At 37.4% G+C, this 16,401-nt stretch overlaps 1 protein-coding gene across 7 annotated transcripts in view; it reads right to left on the bottom strand.

Moving 5' to 3' along the window:
• TBC1D5 (TBC1 domain family member 5) overlaps positions 1-16,401 on the bottom strand; it is a 288,758-nt gene that overhangs the window by 78,245 nt on the left and 194,112 nt on the right. For all 7 annotated transcript variants that reach the window (XM_015618197.2, XM_015618202.2, XM_015618201.2 and 4 more), the window contains one exon: positions 6-148. In XM_015618197.2, coding sequence (XP_015473683.1) covers positions 6-148 — 143 coding nt within the window. The remainder of the gene's footprint in view (positions 1-5; positions 149-16,401) is intronic.

Consider the following 16,401-nt stretch of genomic DNA (forward strand, 5'->3'; position numbering starts at 1 on the left):
CTTACAGGCATCTCTGATATACAACAACATGGCTACAAAAATGTAGTCAACTAGATTCAGGGTGATACTGTCAGCAAATAGAGCATCCCAGACAACCAGAAGATCCTGAAGAGGAAATTCACGTCCAAACAGGAGCCTTACCCATCGCCTGAAAAAAAAGGGAAAAGTTATGAATTGTTTTTCTCCATTTTACCAAGCATGGTAAAGTCAGGACACATATCCCAGGATAAACTACAGTCCTAAACATTTTACCAGAAAATTTTGCAAAGCATCAAGATCTGTGATAATGACTTAACTAATTGTATTTGTGGAAATGTTACTGCATATACATCAAAGAAATTATACATTAGAGACTGTAGAAGCTTCACTGACTAATATTATTATGTGGGTGACTGTCAAAGGACATAATGCATCAATCCCATACACCATAGTTTTGAGCATTTAATGTGATAGTGACCTAAGATGAACAGGAGAAAATGTTATGCAAGAACAGTCTGGAACAGGAAAAACAGGAGTGTGAAGCCAGTGGTTTATGAGAAGCCCTGAAAAGCCCAGTCAAGCAAAAGCCAGTTCAGAAGTGGATGCCGAACAGCAACTAAAATGGACCAGGTCACAGTTACTGTGAAGGGGCTTTCTTCCTGTTATGGATGACAGTATTTATGTAAAATATGCTATGGATGCTATTTTCATTAAATCTAATTTAAATCTTTACCAGATTTAGTGATAATCTGTATGTAGACTATACTGTTAATTCCTGTTCATATCTCTGCTCTTTTCATACCTAGCAAAATGTGAAAATTTGTCATATTAAATGCAATATTTGCTTGAGGCTGGAAGCTTGAGATGCAGTAGAAGAAAACTGTTTCTCTAGATTTCTCATTTCTAGTTCTGACTCTTACACTGACTTACTTGGTGACCTCAGGAAAGGCACTTCTCGTCCCTATTTCAGAACAGACCCACTAGCTTTGTGTCTTTTTAGGTAGGATTATCTAAGGTCACATTTGAATGAGCTAAAGAATAGTTAGTAACATTAATCCTGAAATAGTTATTACGAAATGGACTTAAAAATAATGAATTACATTTTTAGCTGGGATATGCAAATAGCTACGCATGTGGAATCTGTTTATTCAGTGGCAAGAAAAGATTGATTGCAAATTTCTGCTAAGCAAATTAAGTCATTCTTTAAAACTCACAAAAATTTCTAAAAAGGCAACTAGAATTTTCTTGTTCAAGATTAGTTTCACTCGTAAGAATTCATGTTTAACCACTTTTGTTCCAGAACTCATTGTTGGCTTAAGGCATCTGGGATTCTGTTTTTATTTTTTTTTTCCTGATTCCACTTTAAAGATACTGGACAAATGAATTCTGGCATACCAGTCTAGCACAAGCTTTGAAGATAGTAACAATCTGTACAAAAAGACAGTCTCTTATAAATAGAAGAAATTCAAAGGGACTGTTGTGAGTGAAGGTTTTGTTCACTAAACTTTTGTTCCCCATGCCACTGGAACCATATGCACAATCCACAAAAATATCCACATACAGACTTAGAGATCACTACATAGAATCTTTTCCTTGCAAGATATGTTCCCTTCTAAAAGTCAAAATACGTGATTTCAAAAGACAGCATCATTTCACTCTCATCTCAAACATTTATGTTCTAAGGTCTTGTAACTTTTTATGTTAGTACAGTAATTACAGAAGTCCCAATATTAGCTACAACAAAACTCCGTATTTCCCTCTGTGATCAAGCCCCTTTCCTATGAGGACTTGTTTTGAGACCTCAGAAAAAGAAATCAGAACTGTTACACAAAAGCAAGGCTTAGTTAGTGCATTTAATACCATGTCTATTCTACCTAAGGGATTTTTCCATAGTGTCACATTTCCCTGCAGTGCCCAGCCTACAGGAAACTATTACCCTGTGGTGACACAAACTTTACCCAAACTCTGCGTGAAGCCCATTACCAGCATTAGCAACTCCTCCCACCTGTAAAACCACAACTTTCAAGTAACAGAAACTGTTAGGCGAGAAATCTCAGCAAAGCTTGAAACGTTTGAGCTGGCTTTGCTTGCAACCACCCAAGTCTCATTCAAAAGCCCTGCTAAGAGTCTAATACACTTCAAGAGAAAAAAAATACACCATGGTGTAATGGGATTTGTTATTAGTCCTTTATTAGAAATCTCTTTTGCTTCTTTACTACTTCATTATGCAGTGTTAATCGTTTGTAGATGCAGGTTTATTCTGCTCAAGCAGAAGTCATTCTTTTTTTTTCTCCCGCTTTTATATTTTCTCTTGGGAAAATTAAATCTCATTCCCCAGAGGTATCACGTTTCACAGATGTAGGCTGCTGAAGAACAACTGGACTTCCTTTTGCAACCATAATATTGCTGTTAATTATTTGAACCTTCCTGTCTTAAAGGGAGTCAGCAATTCATACTGCTGTAAATGCATATATACTAACGGCTCTCTTATTTTTCTCAGCAACGTTTAGCTCACAGCATCTATAAACTGAGGGCCCTATTGCCTATGAACCATGCTGCCATATGGCAGGACTTCACTCAGCTTTTATATTCATAAAAGAAGATCTTAATTCCTTAACTAAGTGTCCACACTGAAAAGCTGTCTTTGAAACTAACACATTTTTATTGCTTTTACAAGTATTTGCAGAGAATTTAAGACACCCCTAATAATTGCCTTGCACATGATAAACCTTTTCTTTTTCTCCCCCCTCCTTTTTTTTTTTTTTTGTTGAGATGGCTGTCTGTGTTTTAATTATTGTTCTGTCCTGTTAATCTTGCCTTACATCTGTTACACCTGCAGACTGTGAAACTCACAATAGTATACCTTTTATCACATGTGGTAATACAATAATTCATATTTTACCAGGCACACTTAGCAATTAAAATCTACAAAAAAAACCCCGTATCCTTTAAAGCCGTAATACACCAAGGTACTACTACCTACATTGTAGAATATGTAACTATATCTTCCACTTATGATTCCTATATAATTAAACCAATATTCTCAAGAGATCAGTAATTACTAGCAATAGATAATGATTCATTAATGACCTTACAATATAGGGAAAGCAGGAGAAAACTCTACGCTAGTAAAGCTATTAAAGAAGCCAACGATCCAGCTTTACCAGTTTTAACTAACACCACAGCCATTTTGACAGACATTTACAGGACAATTCCCCAGCCATTAGAATTTAAACTTATGCTATGTGTTCCATATTTTTAGTTGCTTATCTTCTCAGTCTTCTTGTGAGGCAGATAATTATTTTTTAAAAGATTAAATAAGCCCAAGAAATGGTTACAATTGAGGCAAAACAAACAGTTGAGGAATGTTTGTGAGGCCAAAACAACACAATGAAATCAGAAAGAATAAGAAAAATTGTGACAACAGGAAAAGGGAAAGCATCACTCTGAAGCTAAATGACTTGATCTAGGACTTACAAATTGACAACAAGGTTCCTAAAAAGTCTATTGTTAGGAGCATGTTTTCAGTCACTTATACATTTGCTAAACTCAATTTTCAGTACAATTTCCACTCCAAGCATCTGCTCAAGGCTTGATTTTTTTTTCCATTCATTGATACTATTCATTAGAATAAGGCTAAAAAAAATCCTGCTCGTGCTTAACTTAGTTTTTTCAGCAAGTATTTCACTAAGGTCTAGAATCAAAACAACAAGGTCTCTGGTATCTTCCTTTTTACTGTGCATATGAAAAAAGAGAAAAGCCCAAATTTGGTAATTCCTTGTTTGACCTAAACACAGCAGAGTGAAGATTTCCACAGAGCATGTTCTGCTTCTTCCTAACTCTTGCCACCAGCCCAAGAATGCATCTGCCATCCCGTGCCTCATCCCAGCTACACTATTCTCCCTGCATGGGAAATGGCAGAAGTGTGTATCATCCCTACCGTGGCTACTGTCACTTGGGGGATGTGATGGCAGAGGATGCTGTTGCTCTGGTTTCCAGTGCAGACTAGTCAAGGTCTTTCAGAGAAAGAAGGGTCAGTAGGATTTTGCAGGATGTGTTTTAATTTTCAGTGCAAGTTTTGCTGCCTTTTTTTTTTTTAATAAGAAAATTATTTAAATGGACTGTAAGTATTGAAAAGAACACCATCTTATCAAAACTAAGCACTAGGAAGCTGAGAAATGCCAAAATTAACATCAGTTGTTTACTAACTGAGAAAATGATATGTAAGCTCTGTCTCTTTAAACTCTGTCATGAATTATGTTCAAGCAAACATTTGTAGCCAGTGCAATTTACTATGTAAAGTCATGGTCAATAATTTAGGAGAAAGGGTAGACAGACTTGAGCTGTGATCTGCTTGCTCAAAAATAAGATATGGAAAAAGGATGAGGAGCGACATTTGTATAATACTTTCAAAAGAACTTAAAATTATGCAGAGGATGAAGACTTTCAAAGTTCAATGCCACCAGAAAGCACTGGGGAGACTTGGTGCCTGCACTAGGATTTCAGGCTGTGTTTCTAAGCTATGGACATGAGTGGACTGCAGAGGCACCCAGGGGTAACATGGGGGCTACTGCTCCTACAGCAGCTCTCATCAACGCTTGCATGGATGAGAAGGAAATTCACAGCAGAAGCACCCTCAAAAGAAGACATTTCCTTCCAGAAACTCTCACAGATTTGATAGCTGCAAGAGGCAGAGGGGAGACAGGTAAGCTCATCAGAGCATGCTCATGGTAGTTCACTTTCTTTTAGTGACATGAAGGAGACCAATCAAGACAAGCCTTAGCAGCATTCCAGCTTAGACCTGTTACACTTTTCTCCAGTTAACACTGTTAACATTTCTCCAGTGGTCCATCTCCTTCCTTAATAAATCTCAATTTTGTTAAAACCCTCATGGCTTTATTTGGTTCAGGATTTTGTTCCGAATGTCCTAAGGAGATTAATAAAGCCTTGAAATCATACAAGACAGAGAAGGAAACATGACTGATGTATAATCACCACTTGTTCTTTCAGCTCCTCTTCTAAAGGCTTTAATGGAAGGGCAGTACTGATTATGGTGCATGAGGAGCTCTTAATGATCACAGATGAGAAGAAAGGCAAAACAGCTAAGTGTCACAATTAACAAAATGGCATTTCTAAGATAAACAAAACCTTATTAAAATCCAATATTTTGTCAGAACAGAAAGAAGCCTGTGAAATCCCTACAAAGCCAAAAAACTGGTATAAGAAGTTATGTGGGAAGCTCACCAGACTTTCAGGGATTTCCAGAGACTTCTAATGTGTTCAATTTAAACACTGAGAATTTTACACACGGCATACCCTCATATGCACACTACCCATAAATGATGTACAGTGTGATATTGTTACAGCATATGCTCCATTTTTTGCCTTAATCTACTTAACTTGTGAAGGGAATGAAAACAGACATCTTGCTAGAAGATGTGTTTACTTCAACCATAAATTCAAATGTTAATTCTGGATTTATTAGATGAAATTATGTGGCCTTTGTCATTTGAGAAGGCAGACAAGATGATCAGATTTTCCTCAGGCTGTAAAACATTTAAATATTATAGATTTCTGCCACGTTGTCTCCAGCAGTGTATGCTGATTGTAAAAAAGTGTGCGTGATAAGGAGGGAGAAAGTATGTGCCAGCATCTGACACATCACTCAACTTCTCCTTAGAGATAATAGTCAGTATATAAAAAGATTCTTCTTATGTGTGTCTGTCTTATCTGTGTAAGTAATCTCAAACTTGTATGTGGAATACTATTGTGCTAGAGAATGCCATACCTGCTTTAATATGCCTGTGATCAGGGTGGGATTGTCCTGTCCCGGACTCCCATAAAGGTTGCTCACTTCGCCCAGCTTCTCCTGTACTGGCTGCATGAAGATTTGGTGGATCATTGCACCAAGTACAGGAATCATGGCCCTACTGCTGGGTGGATAAACAGTCTGTTATTTGGTTTCCCTTTTTTTTTTTTCAAATTCTGCTTGGCTTGTGGTCACATCTGTAGAGTTTTAAGTTTTACATAGTTGTATCAAAAATCTGTCAACTTGAAAAGGTATGCTATCCACAAGCTTTCTGTCCCACAGCTTAGACACCAGGGTCTTAATGCAAAGATAAAAATTACAGTGTTTGATGACAATTGAAATAAAAACCACAATAGACATTTGAACTACAGATTATATGTGTTTCAGATCTACCATAAGTTTTCCTGTCAGAAAAGAAGCATTTAAAATGAAAGAATAATGCTAATAAACACTCATTTATTAATATAAACCTACTCAAATTTAGGCTGAAGAAGAATATTGTACATAGTTTACTTTGTTGCTTTCCTTCCACTTGGGAAAAAGATTTTGATACGTCTATTGACATTTCCTATTACTGTACATATCCTGAACTTTTTTATAATAATTACCTTATCAAACACAGACCAACATATCTCTTTAAAAGAAATACCTTGAATTAGATTTTTACTAAAAAGTGACATAAGCATCTAGTTCTTACACGGATGATTTCCTCACCCATTTGATTTCTTTCAGATTGCTGGCAAAGATTACTCAATTTAGCATTTAAGAAAAATTCTTTGTGTTTTGGGAAAACTGTGCATTTTCTTATTAATTAAGGCTTTTCTTTCCAAAAAATGAATTCCTAATAATTACCTTTCCTTCTTGCTGTGATTTACCCTTCTCTGCAAAAGCACTTAGTGCAGTTTTGACCCAGAGCAATTCTAATATATTCACTTGCAGAAATGCACTTAAGGGAAAAAAAACAAACAAAAGTCACTCCTATCCTCAAAAAAGTTAAGAAGGACCCAAGGAACTCCAGGCCTGCCAGCCTCAACTTGATCTACTGAAAAATGATGAAGAGCTAATTCTGGAAACCATTTCCAGGCACATGAAACATAAAAATATCGTAAGGAGTGGTCAGGCTTTTCTTTAACACTAAATTTCAAAAACAGAGCTAGGAACTTGACTCTGTTTAGAAGAGTAAACAGAAAGAAATTTCCTAATTTTTCAGCAGGGTAGATGGGAGAAATGGGACCTTTAGGTGCAAAATTATACTGTGGGTGTAACTCCAAGTGATCAGACTTGCGCTGAATGTATCATTCAGTTTAAGAAATTCTCTGCAGCGGGAGAAAAGGACACTGTTCAGTTTATTTTTCATTCCTCCTAACCATTACAAGTTAAAATACTTCAATTTCAGTATTTCAGATAAATAACACTTTATAAAGGCTTAGTAATTAACAGCTATTCAAGCACTGCATTGACACTGCCAGCCTGTGTTTGCAGCAAATACAGCAGTTACTGGACTGTAACAATTTACCAACCATTCGTTAGCGTGAAGGGTGGATAAAAATGTTGTACTCCAGAAGTTACCTACAGGAAGAATGATCACAATGAAATAGCTAACAAACTTTCAGCCGTAGCTGACTTTTTAAAGGACAGAAATTCTAGGCATTTGTTATTATTTTTTAGAAAGGTGGGTCAAGTTGACACCAAATATCACAGATCAAAGCCAAGACACTTTTTTTCACTTTGGCCAAAATACAGATGTTACAAGATGAAGGATTTGGCTGTTACACTGTGATTTATTTAGCAGTTATCTGGGCTGAACTGTGCTTTCTTTCAAAGGAAAAAGACTGAAGAACATTGCTGTGCTTCTGCAAAACACCTAAATTGAAACAGATCATGCAATGTTCAGATTTAGAGAGCAAGGATCAGCCTGATAAAATAATGATGACAAACCAGAATGAAGAGAGGGGAGTGCTACATGATACTGGAAAAAACCCCTCTGAAGCCAATGATAAACACTCCTTAAGTGCACAGAGTATGGGACTTATCTTCATCTTCACACTCTGTAAACCCCAAAGATAATGACCAATATCTGCAATTGTAAGAGAAAGATACAGCAACCTGAAGGTGTGCCTACTGAATTCTTAATGTTATTTTCCTCTGTGCAATTAAAACCTGCAGTCCTAAATACTGATGATGCATGTGCATTTTGTTTTGAAAATCACTGCAGAGTAGCAAAAACATTTTCTTTTTTTTAACAAAAATAATTACAGGTGAATGATTTTAAACACTGTTTGCTGCAATAAACCTATTGAAACAAAAGAGGCACTTCTAAATTAGTGAAGTTCCTACTGATATCAGCTATTAGCAATTAGGAACTCCACCCCCCCAAGTTTTCCATCTTTAAACAGCAATGATTAAATTTGGTTTTAAAGTGGAGAAATTATATTAGAAAAACAACTCTCAGTGTTGCAATTAAAGCACAGTTCTTAAGATGATAAAATAAATTTGCTAATAGCTTTATCCATTGATTCAAGACGTTCGCAGTGGGTTTAAAAGATACAATCCTTTTGTAGAATTTCTCTTTAAAAGAGAAGTTCATTATATTTTATTTTATTGTATATTTTATTGTTCCATATTGTCAAATATTCTACAGTGTTAGTACATTTTTCTGTGGAATTCACTTGGGCAAGACTTAATCAAAAATACAAATATTTTAAAATAAAAGATAAGTTTGTTAATAGTTCCAAAGTAAACAAATAAGCACTGATAAAATATTATAAAGTTTATAATCTATCTTTGAGATGTCCCTGTTACAATTGAATAGAATGTCTTTTCTGTCCATAAAAAATTGAAATCTGTAATTGAACCATCTTTCTTTTACCCTGTAGTGAAATGTAAAACTAAATGAGCCATTTTTTTCTGGTATGCTAAGTAAAAAAATTTAAAAAATTCAGGAGATCTAACGTTTAAATTCTTCAGAAGTTTTCTGCCTGTGTCCAGGAATGGAACTGCTACCCTCTGTATTCAAACTAAAGAGACAACATGTCTGTTGTGAGTGTAAAACCAGTTTACCGATCTGTGTAAGTCTTTTCTTCCTCTCCAATCCTGCTTCTCCATCACAAATGTTTTTTTGGGGTAACAGAAAATTCAGCTAATAAAAAAGACATTTTTAGGTTTTCCTGGATACCCTCTTTTTAGTAATTGGTCTGGAGTAGGTCAAACGTACTCTTTTCTTTTTATAGGAACCTGCTGTCAGACAAGACTAAGCTGCATAGGACCAATGAAGCTTTTAAATGCCCCATAACTGCTTGTGTTATCAGTTTATTAATTTTAGTTATTTTTTGGTGTTTTTATCTCAACTTATTTGGAGACCAAATATTAGCAGAATCATATGAGACAGACCCTTTTATGTGCTGTTAGTTTGATTTTTATGAAGTTGTCATTTTTCTGCAAAAAAAAAAGGGTGTGGGAAAAGCTCGTAATATTTTTCTTATGGATGTAGAATTTTGTCTCAATCAAATGGGAATCAGTGAATTCAACCAAATTTAGCCTGGGAGCTAGTACAAGGATTTATGAGTATTTGGAATCATACAAATTAAGGAACATGTATTAACCTTCCCACTTCTCCCTCAGAAGGCTTTAGATTTATGATAATCTGGCTACATTTTTCAGATATATTAACCACTCAACTAAATAATCTTAATGAAAGAAAATATCATATGGGGAGTTGTTGAGTTCTCCATCCTAGACCAGAAGGAAGGACAGTCATGGACTGTAAATAGGACATGGATAGAATACCAGCTCTCATGTAACTCTACCAGGAACCATTTATGGAACCTAAATATTCCATTGTGAAATTCCACTTTTATTCCACAGAGTGGAATGGGCTGGGTGGAAGAATGGTGTTTGCATGAGACCTTTTAACTCATAGATAGCCTAGTTGAAGGTATGAGTATTCACTCTAATTTTTTTGTGTTCATAATAGCATTAATATTAAAGACAGATGATTTCAGCACCCTAATCTTCCCCTATGATTATTCTCCTGATGCTTACTGTTGCATTTTCATTTTGGTAATCACATTGTATTTGACAATTATACATACTATCTCTCTTTTTTCGCAACTTTCTTTCTCCTGTCTGCTATTTGAAAATCACCACCAAAGGAGAAGATTTGGAGTGAGCAGCAGCAGAAGAGAAAAACCAAAGGGTTTGTGCCACGGGGTGGTGTGAGAGACTGAAACATTGATGGTTAATGGCTCAAGCAGTTGCCCATTTGGAAAAGCTACAGGGGCTTTGCTGAGGCCAGGTTTGCACCCCTGGACCAAAGGGCAGGAGGAGAGGTTTGGGAATCCTCTGATCTGCGTAAGAGCAGCCCAGGGGCAGGGAAGGTGGGCACCCACCATCTGAGGCTGACCACAACACACTGACCTTTGTTTAACAACAAGCTGGGTTTGAGCCAGATAAGGGAAAAGGCCAGTGAGGAGCAGGTGCTGCTGAGGTGGGATAATGCTTTTTATCATGCCAGTGTCCTTCCCTGCACAGCTGGGCCAGCTGTAGATCTCCACTCCCAGGGGAGCTATCAGGACACTCGTGTTCACACCTGGGCCTGAAGGTGTTCATCCCTTCCTGTGGGGCAGAACTGCCTCAATTACACTGCCATGAGAGGCAGTGTAATGTCTGTCATGGCTTAGGGGATGTCACAACCCATCAAAGACCCCAAAATGCCCCCAGACTCATTTCTGGGGCCTTCTACCAGACCACAGCACATGATCAACAGTGTTGGAATAGACAGTGTAAAACTGTCCCCAGGGAATGCTGGGCATTCCCACCTGAATCTGAACGTATTGAACCCACTGAAATCTATGCTTCGAGGTTTTCCCTCACCTCTGATGGATCAAGGCTGCAGCCATCACCTGGAACAACAGGACGCTAGATCCAGAGATGGTGATGTATTTTCTCTCCACTATCTACTCTTATCCTTTCTTCATATTTTCCCCATATATTTTCTTAAGTGGTATTTTTAGATTTTTATATAGATGAAAAGTATAAGATAATTTCTACAGATAATAACCAAAGCATCTACATACCTTCTTTCCATTGGAACAAACTTGTTCTAAAATAAACTTGCATTATCTATATATATAAAATCACCAGTCGTTCAGTGTTGTTCCACTCTCATCTGCCCCAAGAGATTTATTAACAGGAAACTCAGTTACCTTTGCCTTCAGGGATGGGTCATAACGTGGTAAAATTAAGAACGGCAATATATACAAGAATATGAATTATAAAGTAAACTGGTAACTTTAAGATAATTAAATTATATATCAGATTGCCTCCTTTATCTCATAAAAATGCATGAATATATGTCAAACAATTCTGAAGTAAAAGGACATGGCCTTTACAAAGTGATAATCTTTCAGTTCGGTTTACAACAAGAGAAATTGAAATTGTGATACTTTGAAATGAAGAAAATAAAAATCTTATTTGGCAGTCATAGTCAGAATTGAACAGGCATCAGTAATGAAGATTATTAACTTCAACAAAATCTAACTAAACATATCTTTTGCAGAGGCCCTATTTTAGTATTTGGAAAATTCCTCCTAATTACACTGAATATGAATATGGGTAAAACTAGATTACCACAGATAAATAAAACCCCTACCAATAAACTAGTAAGAAAAATGTGTATAGATACTAGGATAGCAAAACAGATGCAAAACCTTACTTGATACTTTCCCCTTGAGAGTCAAAATTAAATAGCAATAAACCCAAAATGGACAGAATTCATACCTACCACCTGAACTGGGACCTTATTTCTGCAAAACTCTTTATAAGTAAGTATACAGTATTGCAAAAAATCTCTTTGTGGATCTCTGCTCCAAAGAAGAAATTTATTTACTTTTTAAAATGAGGTGAGAAGATTTATATCATCACTGAATTCAATATTACGTCTATTGTATGCTCTAAAACTAAATTAAGAAGCTGTTCAGAGGCCATACAGGCAGCAGTCCATTTCAATCTATTAGTCTGGCTAAATGCCTTCATACATCCAGTGAAAAGAGTCATCATCATCAATCTGCCAGTTTTAGTGACCAGTCAACTACATGTTGATGCATGCACCAAGGAAACACAAGTGTTTCCTCCCTGCTGTCATACTCCTGAAAGAATTGAGGGAGGCTGTTCTGATAGGTAGCACACGATGATGATTTAGCTGCTTTGCGTAAATAACACTGTTAGAATCTCCACTTTACTTCTAACCTTAGTTCAGAGGTAGAATATATGTCTGGAGCCCCATTTCATTACTAAGCAGGGTAAGGCAAATAAGAGTTAACTTCTTTAGCTTGGTAAGTTAATTGCACCACTGTTATCCAGAGTCTTGCTTTAATTTAAACTGTTAAGCAAAAAATGCACACTCTCAGTTTGTTTTATCCTTTCTCTAAGTGCAGGGATATGAGCTTCAACTTTTGTGAAACAGAAGTACCTCTGATTGGTGGAGTTTTGTGTTGTGTAGCTGCAACCTTATGGGAATTCTGCATCTTTTCAGAGATGCACAAGGGCTTAGTGGTCTCATTTAGTTACCTATGTGCCCCTGAAGAAGCCCTGCTAGCAATAAAACACTCTGGTGGCAAACAGCTAATTCATTAATTAACCACAGTATTTGCTGGAAAGGAAAGCACTAAACAACGCTGCAGAGAAAGTGCAATTGTGGTTGTTCCAGGTCCCTGTCTGCAGTATGTGCGGCAGAGGCAAGCAATGCCTATGCTGTTTCTAATTATTCCAATTATCATGGCACACTATGAAAACTTGATTAATAACACTGAAGATATTGTTGTGGCAATTAGCCATATGGTTGTGGGACTTTATTCTGTCACGATTTAGCCATTAGCATCTACTTATGTTTGTCAGAACAGAGCATCCGTGACAAGTTGGAGTTCCGCTCACCTTGCCGAGTCCCTGGTGAGCAACACCAGAGAAATGTTTATTCCTGGGAGCCCCGTGCCTGAGTAAATTTTTCATGTAGCATCCGGTCTGACTGGGGACAAATGTCAAGTAGCTTATGCGACGACCCATCAAGCCAGGCTCCTTCTGCAGAAGGCGCCTGGTGAGCGGCTTGTCAGGACAGACTTCTTTCAGGGGAGGATTTGACCAGTAAAATTAGTGTCAAATGTCTTGTATTCAATGTTTTCAATGGTTAACTGTTCAGACAGCATGTACCTATCCTTATTTAGATGCGATGAAATGCTCTATTATGACTTTATACACCTATGAGTTACATATTACCATGTGCTTGAAATGTATCTCTCCAAGCAGAGGGACCATGGGGCAGCACTCCTGTCAGGCTGGTCAGCTGAACTGACAGCTAAGTAAGCTGACAATTTTTATGAGCCACCCTTTTAAAACATGCTACAACACAGTGCTTATTCCAAGTATCTTCTCCTTTATTTCATGGTCAGAATAACTGCTCATCTCTAGAAGATCATCTCTAAGACAAGAGGAAGCTTGAAAAAAATTCATTAATAACGGAAGGCTGCCTTGCTTTCCTCCTGAAAGCACAGCAGTAGTCTCACCGATTCTCCAACATTTCTTGCAGATCAGCTACCGCAAATGTGTTTCTGTCAGCACGTCACTCAAAATCAAAATGTTTGCAATCAAAGACAACTCTAAACTTGTCTAGCTGTCCACAGTTAGGAATCAACAAGTTAGTCCTTATTAAAAGGAGTAGTAAACACTCAAGAATTAGCATCTTCCTGCACAAGGATGCCATACATACAGCTGATGAAAGTGTGCTTACGTATTTCACACATGAGAAGAGGAAGCAATAACCAAAGTTTCTGGAAATAACAATAATGACACTATGAAAGAAGTTTTTAAGTAGCACAGAACTTTAAGATAAACCACAGTATTGTAGAAATTCACCAGCTATAGTTAAAAAGAACAATAAGAATTGCTATTTTTCCTCTTTTTTTCCAATACCTCTACCCTAACAGTAGCTTTCCTTTTATAGTCACCATCTTCCATCTGTATAGATCTTTCACACACTGTGAGGAGACAGAGACATCGTTTAAAACCATAAAAGTAATTGCAAAGAAATAAAAATAGACAGAGGACTCTGAGCAGGTGTAATATTTTTAACTAAATTTAACTTGTTATTTAATGACAAGAATTTAATTGACAAGACATCTGGGCATAAAGCTTGCTGACAAATGTCCATGTAAGAATGATGTGCACACCTCACTACTAATAGGGCTATATCAGAAAAATTAAGTTATTGGAAAAAGGAGAGACTGGATCCGCTTCTCATCAGATGTACCAACTTTAATGGAGAGCTAGTTTTAAAACTGAAAAAACCCCAACTAAAATCTTTTTCCCATTTATACTCCTTTGATTGAGATGATCGAGTTTGTTTTAAAATAACAGTGTTTGTGGAAAATTATATACTGACTGTCCTAGAAATCCCATCTGTGCACATAGACATTCATATGTGGAGGGGGTTTGGGTATAAAGGAGGTAAATAATCGGAAGAGGAAAACAAGGAGAGAAATAAATACTGTGCAGGAAAGAAAGAAGAGATGAAGGATACACAAAAGCTAATAGAAGATTTAGTTGGAAACTAAATACCAGTGGGGATTTTTTTCACAGGAACTGTGGAGACCAAGTCATATAACCTAAGGAGTAATTTGGACACTGGGCTCTGCCCCATGCCAGGCCAAGGATTTAGTTATCTCCTTATCTACAGTGGGGGCTGGTAGGAAGTGAAAGCAGCAGCCTGTGGCCTTGCTCAACTGAGCTCAGCTGAACTGACTGTTCTCTCCATAGGCATCTGCAGAACTCCAACCCTGTCCACCACATGGATTCTGAGATATAGAGAGAACACCCTGCACTTGGAGAGGTATCCTTGCAGAGGGAGCAGAACTGCTGTTCTCGTGGGATATGTTCTTGTCTTTGCTAAGATGGAAATCTGCTTTCTACTTTGCAGGCCATTACAAAAATACAACTGTGATTACAATGACAATGCAGACTGCATAGTCTGATGATTAAGATGATGTATCTGTTTTCTACTTGTTAACCAACCACAAATTTTGGACACAGTTTAGTTGACTGTGCTGTATTTTCAGCTCAAAACTGTTACTGTTACTCAATGTACTCAATGTACTCAATGTACTCAATGTACTGTTACTCAATGTTTAGAGCAAACTAGAAAGATGAAAGAGGCATTAAAAATGGTGCTATCCAAAAGCAAGGTCAGCTCAGACCTATGCCTGAAATTCAGACAGATCAGATGAGGCCATGATCATTCTTCCTTGGCAAAAGACATTGTCTGCTAAAGCTCTATGCTAGGAAGAATCTCTGTCCTAGGAAGAGACTTTGGCATGTGCAGCAAAACAATGTGTGATAGGGAAAGTGAGAGTTTGGGCTGTCCTGAGAGCTGGACAAACATTCATTGCCACGCATGTTTGTGGCTGGCCATATGAAGACCCCAAGTACAAGTATCACAGCTCCTCACACTTTAAACAACTCTTGTGTCCCAGCTATAGCCAATGCTGCACAGAGACAGTGGAAGATGTTTCTTTTCCATTTCTATCTTATTTAGACAGCATTAAATATTTTCAGAAACTTTCTACTAAGTATGTGTGGATTTGTGATTATTTCTGTCACTGCAAATTTGGCTGGAAGTCCTAGATCCAATTTTTCTTTGCTAATTCACTGTTTCATATTAACTTATTGTTATATATGGACCAAAACCCATGACAATGAAAAACATGGCAGGTTTTACAGATCTCTTACTCAAACAGCTGTTTCATTTCAGAAATGAAAAAATTACTTTTTATTATTTGTTTTATTATTTGTTTTTTGCCAACCAGAAGTATTCTTCCAGCTAAGAATTCAAGTTTTTGGTATGCTTCTCAGAAATTTCAGGGTAAAAAAGTGACACTAAAAATCCCTCTCTGAGTCTGGCAGAAAATCTGTTGCACACCTCTACATTTGAAAGATTACATATCATAAAATGACACCAATTTGAATTCTGTTCACCTCTATATACTTCGATCTGTTTCCTTAAAACTGTATTTTAACTTCCTTCTGAGGAGAAGAATCTTTTCCTGAACTTCTGACCTTCTAAAGCTAATGTGAGAGGGACACAATGAACGTTACAGGATTGTTTTCAGGCAGCTGAAAAAGGACCTGACATCCCAATACTCTGGAATTTCCTATGACTAGGAAATGTAGATGGGGAAAGCATCAGTCTAATGGGCTAGAGGTGAAGGAGGCATTTCCAGGAAATCAGGTAGGCTCTTCTGCAGGCTGCTCCCTGGCTTTTGGAGAAAGTGAGATGTGAGCAAAGATGTGATCAGATACAGGATAAAGGATCCCTAAGGGGAGGCATGAAAGGGAGGGCTGGAGGCTAGCTGTCCCTAAAGGCTAATTTATCTGACCATACTGTTCCATGATGCAGCATAACAAAGCCACAGTGTACCTGGAGGGTAAGAAGCCAGAAACATATCTGGTGTTGCACCTGGGCTAGTGGAGCCAAATGATTTGCCTGTTGAACCACAGCAGCATGGCACCTAGCACTGTAAACCTCCTGCCAGAGGGACTGAAATATATTCCCTTCAGCTTGTGGGAAC

This window comes from Parus major, chromosome 2 (assembly GCF_001522545.3).
Source record: "Parus major isolate Abel chromosome 2, Parus_major1.1, whole genome shotgun sequence".
Classification (NCBI taxonomy): Eukaryota; Metazoa; Chordata; class Aves; order Passeriformes; family Paridae; genus Parus; species Parus major.